Source organism: Rhinolophus hipposideros (assembly GCF_964194185.1).
Source record: "Rhinolophus hipposideros genome assembly, chromosome: 1".
NCBI lineage: Eukaryota > Metazoa > Chordata > Mammalia > Chiroptera > Rhinolophidae > Rhinolophus > Rhinolophus hipposideros.
This window is the reverse complement of record NC_138047.1, coordinates 76,188,772-76,194,771: the sequence shown is the minus strand read 5'-3', so window position 1 is coordinate 76,194,771 and position 6,000 is coordinate 76,188,772. Positions and strand designations below refer to the sequence as shown.

Below are 6,000 nucleotides of genomic sequence, written 5' to 3'. Positions count from 1 at the left end.
TGTTTAGAAAATTATAACTAAAGCTTCTTTTAGTTTTCACAGCTGTATATGAAATTGGGGATGTAACTCTCTAGTCATTGAGTTGTTATTATTGTTGTTATTATTATAATATCTGGAAAGGACCTAAGAGAATATCTACTTCAAACTCTCAATGGTAAAGATGAAAAAAATTAAAATCCAGGGGCATTAAATGACTTGATTATACCCTACGATCAGCTAGTAACAAAGCTAGGAAGACAATACAGATTTTCTGATTAAAAAGTATTAGGTGTAATATTATACATGTAATACATTTAGTATACTATTATGTGTGTATATATTAATTCATCTGATTTGTAGGTCAAATTAAATTTATTTATTACATTTTTTATTTTTTATTTTTCAGGTACAGGTGACATTCAATATTATATTAGCTTCAGGTGTACGGCATAGTGGTTAGACACCCACAGAACTTCTGAAGTGATCTCCCCAATAATTCCTGCACCCACCTGCCACCAGATGTAGTTATTACAATATTATTGACTATATTCCCAAGCTGTAGTCGACATCCTTGTGACTACATTGTCACTGCCAACTTCTTAGTCCCTTCGCCTTTGTGGGTCAAATTAGATTTAAAAAACTGATATTTTATGTGGACAGAAGCTTCCACATTTATGATTTTTAGGTTTTCTATTTTATCGAACATGGGCTAATACATAAGAAATGTCTATAAAGAAAGTAAGAAACTTCTTCAGCAGCATGTATGGAAGTTCTTCTGCCTTTTTGTGATAATTAAGGAATTATGGGTGTGATCAGAGAATTATATCAGCACCAAAGAATCTGTCTTTGTAGTAATACATTCAATTTCTACAGACAGTGAATTCTTTTGGGAGGGCAAAATTCTTTCCCTTTTGTTACTTCGTTTTATTTTCATAACCTCTGTGTGAGGTATATAAGTAGGTATTTTTGTGGCATTTTTGCACTATAGAAATAGGTACAGGAAAGTCACTTAGATGAAGATGTGGCCAAGGGATCTCCCCAGAGGCAGACATAGAATAAGAACCTAGGCGTCCTCTACTTTAGATTGCTATTCAGAGAGAAGATGCAGTGTCTGGAATGGTGTAAACCTATGGCTTTTCATATATTACTTTCCCTTCCTATTTTATTTATTTTAATTTTGTGTTTCTCGTCTGTTAAGAATATCTTGACTCTATAATTTCAAACTCCAGGTCTTGCTTGCCCTATGTCCTTTTATCAGTAAATTTTCATTCTCACTGTGTGTGTGTGTGTGTGTGTGTGTGTGTGAGAGAGAGAGAGAGAGAGAGAGAGAGAGAGAGAGAGAGAGAGAGAGAGAGAGAGAGAGAGAGAGAGAGCCTGGTATCTTAAACCTTTTCTTCTTTATTCTTGGGCCTAGTCCTTGATTTATTTAATCGCTTCAGGACTTATCAGGATCATGTAGGTTCATGAGGGAGAACAATATTGGGAAAACAATAATTCAGGTGGCCTGCCATATTTGCTTTAAAAATTTGACTCTGGATATGTTACGTTTAGAGAAAGTAAATAATCAATGTCACATTCATCTTCATAACTTAGATTTAATATTATCTTCCAAATATGGGATTCAGTACTTCTTCACTACCAGAAGTTTCCTCTTTCAAGACAAATATCGCTGCAGGTCTGCAGCTATGATAGCCAGAAAACGGTGAGATACTCAGGGGCTTTGTTTAGAGCTTTTTCTGGGTATGAGATTTCTAAGCCATCCTTTACAGTTTGTTTACTTGAATTTCAGAGTTTTTGTTTTGTGCTGTTGGCAGGTAAGTTCCCAACATTACCTGGATGTGAAGATGGACTTAGAACTTTGGTGAAAATTAAGTACTGCGGAATTTTTGTATTATTTTCTAGAAATCAAGTTAAATTACTTGGTTTTACCTGAATTGCCTTTTTTTCTCCTCAGGCCTTTGGATTCAATCCCAAAATTGACAACTATGTTGAGAAGGCAGTTGCTGTGTTTGGTGGATTTTACATCCTTTTCTTTTTTGAAAGAGTGCTTAAAATGTTGTTAAAGACGTATGGTCAGGTAAATGCACTTTATTTAAAATATTTGATACTTTACCTGCTAAAGCTACTTTATATAGGCAAATAATGGCAGGAATTTTATTCTTAGAATTACATGAACTGTCCATTTATTAGATTTGTGAATATGAGGAGAAAAAAAGAGTTAATATGTTGATAAGTATCAGAGAAACATTTAATTTATATTGTAAAATTTGGAGGCAGTACTAACAATTTCACATTGTATAACAGATGCATATAACTTGTATTCCATTCATAGTTGACAAAATAAGAATGTATATGTACCCTAACATGAAAAAACAGAAACAGCAGAATTTAATAAATGAGGATACATTTAAAGGAGAGAAATTTTATACATCTAAAAGATCAGAGTACACATAGCATAGACATAAATTTTTTCTCTTATAAGTAAAAAGCACTACACTCTATTTTCTGCTCTGTCTGAGCCATCTTTTTACCTTCTTAAATCTTTTTCCTTTTCTTATTGTTCCATGTAGAATGATCATACCCACTTTAGAAATGATGATTTTGGTCCTCAAGAAAAAACTCATCAACCTAAAACGTTACCTGCCATCAATGGTGTGACCTGCTATGCAAATCCAGCTGTCACAGAGCCTAATGGACACATCCATTTTGACGATGTCAGTGTGGTATCTTTACAGGTACAGTAATTACATTTTCTTTTTACTAACTGCATCCTTTATACTATGTGAAAACTGCTGTTGATACAGCCAAGTCAATATTTTGCACATGTAAATGGATCAGATTTATTCCTGTATATGTGGGCTAAGTAAAATGTAAGTCTACATTCTTTTTCTACTTTCCCACCGTATGTTTACTCTAAACAAGTAAGTTCAGAAAGAAATTGTGGGTTACTCTGTCTGATGCGTCACTATTCTCTAAGATCATTTAACTATATGATGTAAGAGTCATTGAGATTTATATAATAATATGTAGCAAAATTAATCAGAGCATTTCTCTTATTTTGCAATTATTACACCAAATAATTCCCGTGAGTGATTTTGAAACTGTAAGAAAAAAGATTTCTAAGCTATTAAAATTGGGCTTATTAATTAATTGATATAGAATTTGTATTCCTGTCTTCTAAATAATGTTAATGAGTATCATTTCTTGAAAAAGGATTATATGCCAGGTTACATGCTAGGCACTTAAATGTTTTATCTCATTTACTTTTTATAACAACTATTGAAAGCAGGGCTTATTTTCTTTGTATTAGAATTATTTCAATTTCAAGTGATGGAAATTAAATGCAAGTTATATATGCAAAGAGGAGAATTTATTGGAAAGATAGTGGGCTGTGTCATGGAACAGCTAAACTACTGGATGAGAAAGAATGTAGGAACCGTTACAACCATTAGGACTCCCTCTTTTTCTCCATGCATCTTAGAGTTCTTTTCTTTCACTATGAACCAGCCCTTCATTAATAGGAAACATAGGTACTAGCAGTTCCTGAGATTTGTGTCTTATCATTTCAACTACAAAAGGAAATTGGTCTGATTCTTTCAGTCTTAAATCCAAAATTGCTGACAAGGATCTCCTTGGCCCATCTTGAATTAGACGTCCACTTCCAGGCTATTCTAAGTGCTTAGGGCGTTGGACCCCTTGCACAGCCCCAAGGGAATATGGATGCAGTGGAGGAATGATTATTAAAAGGAGATGCTGGGATGATAGTGTCCTTGGTGTCCACAGCAATTCTCATTTGACAGATTAAGAAAGTGGAGCTCTAGATGTTAAATAACCTTTCCCGGGTCACTCAGCTTGTAAATGACAGATCTACAAGCTACAAAGTTAAACACAGTATAAGAGAGGGCAATTCAAAATAAAATCAAAAGGAAGCCAACTAAGAAAGACATAAAAAAGGTATCTGGAAGAGGTTATTATGGAAAACGACCTAGATTTCCTTCTGGAAAGAAAACGTGATTGGTCATAAACTTCTCTCCAACTGATTAAGGAAAATCTCAAGTGCGTTTGAAGAGACAGTTTTGTGTTAGTACCAAGCTGAGAGAGAAATTTATTTCATGCAATGTAATGAATGATGCTATCAGCCAAGATTTTTCCAAGAATATGGAAATGTTCAAATAGCTAATGTCTTATAATAATTACAATTAAAGTTATTAAATGCTCAAGTACTACACCTAAATTTTAGGTGAATGATCTCATTTGATCCTCATAATAGCCTAGGAGACAAGTACTGTTATAATTAGGAGACTGTGGTTTAGAGAGGTTAAGTAACAAACACAAGGACACACAGCTCCTAAATGGCGAATCTTGGATTAGGTCCGAGAATGTCTGATGCTGAAGGCTGTGGTCTTATCTACCTTGCTGGATTGCATTCTTCATGTCTCTGCACTGCTCTACTAGAATCAAGATGATGACATTAACTCTTAACTTAAATATTAATTTTTGTAGGGGGAAGAAGATAATTTGGCCCAAGGGCATTGCCATTGCATTGTCCATCTAAGGACAAATAAATTGAGTTGCTCAAAAGTTTGACTTTAGTTTTAAAGTTTTCAGGCTCCTGGTTTATGATTCACTATGACCAGAGGACATGTTTGTATTAAATACAAGCCCTATGACAAAATTGGGTTCCTAGACATGATCCTGTCTTACATAACTTAGAAATATCAATCAAAGGGCCGTTCTTACTCTACTTCTGGTGGTAGTGCTAGTACACAGGCTTTCATTTATTTATTCAGTAAACATTTATTGATGCCTTCTTACTGTCCTAGGCCCTGGGATTCAGAAGCAAACAAATTCTTCTGGAGCTTATAGTCAGCAGAAATAGACAATATATAAAAGAGTAAAACAAGAAAATATCAGGTAGCAATAAATACTTTGATGAAAATAAAACTTGGTAACATGGGAGCGACACGTGTGAGCTTCTTTGATTGACTAAACAAGAAAGGACCCTTAAGAGGTCCACAGAGAATTGGATAATGAGAAAGAAGAGCCAGCCGTGCTAATATCTGGGGGGAAAATGTTCTAAAAGCTTTGAGAATAATCAAATGCGTCACCTACAAGGGAACTGGAAGCTAAATAATATTGGACTTCAGGACATCAATGCTGGAGACCAGGGGCACAATTTCTTCAATATCCTGAATAGGAACAACTGTGGAATTATATACATAGGTCAAACTACCAATCTGTGAGAGGGTGGAAGGAAACTTGGATTCTGGAAGTATACTTCTAGGAATAAGAAGCCAAACTGAAGGCAGAGAAGGTGGATGTCAGGATGACAGCCATTTATCAAGCCTTGAGATGAGCCCTATAAATAGTCCTGACACTTTCTTCTTATAGGGACTATTTTCTGTCCATTTTGGTTGAAGGTGTATTTTCGAGTAAAAAGAGATTTAAACAAATTGAGCAAAATACTATTATTTTCAGTTTTCTCTTTATGTTGCATTAAAAAAATTCAAAGAAGTAGAACTTAAGAAATATCATCAGGGTCTAGATATTGCTCTAGAGACAGTGGGTATTGTAATATAAGTGATAGTGATGTACATAATATAATTAAAATATTTTTAAATATTTATATGATACAAATAATTTAATCTAGGTGACCCCATCACAATGATTGAACATAACATGTAAAATTCATGTTTGATTTCTGAATCCAAGTATTGCCTTAAGATTTTCATTGATAATTCCTGTTGTTACTGCTTCAAAACATGAAGTTGCTCCAAATTGAAAATAGTAAGAAGCTATCTAAGTGTGTTAAGAAACATAGTCTAATTTGACATTACTATCAATAGCACACAAATTGACTGACAATTTAGATTATAACAACATGATTCTTGATTTTGTTAGAATGTAGGGGGAACAAAAGAGTTGTTATAGAATAATTAAAATGAATGACTTAGGGGTATCTCTATTAACATTCATCCAAACAATTCTGGTCTATCACAGAATGGTCAGATATGCAATGAT

At 34.0% G+C, this 6,000-nt stretch overlaps 1 protein-coding gene across 2 annotated transcripts in view; it reads left to right on the top strand.

The window, feature by feature from the left end:
- The window catches only part of SLC39A8 (solute carrier family 39 member 8), a 67,266-nt gene that overhangs the window by 29,381 nt on the left and 31,885 nt on the right, over window positions 1-6,000 (top strand). For both annotated transcript variants that reach the window (XM_081062317.1, XM_081062318.1), the window contains 2 exons: window positions 1,934-2,056; window positions 2,550-2,714. In XM_081062317.1, coding sequence (XP_080918443.1) covers window positions 1,934-2,056; window positions 2,550-2,714 — 288 coding nt within the window. The remainder of the gene's footprint in view (window positions 1-1,933; window positions 2,057-2,549; window positions 2,715-6,000) is intronic.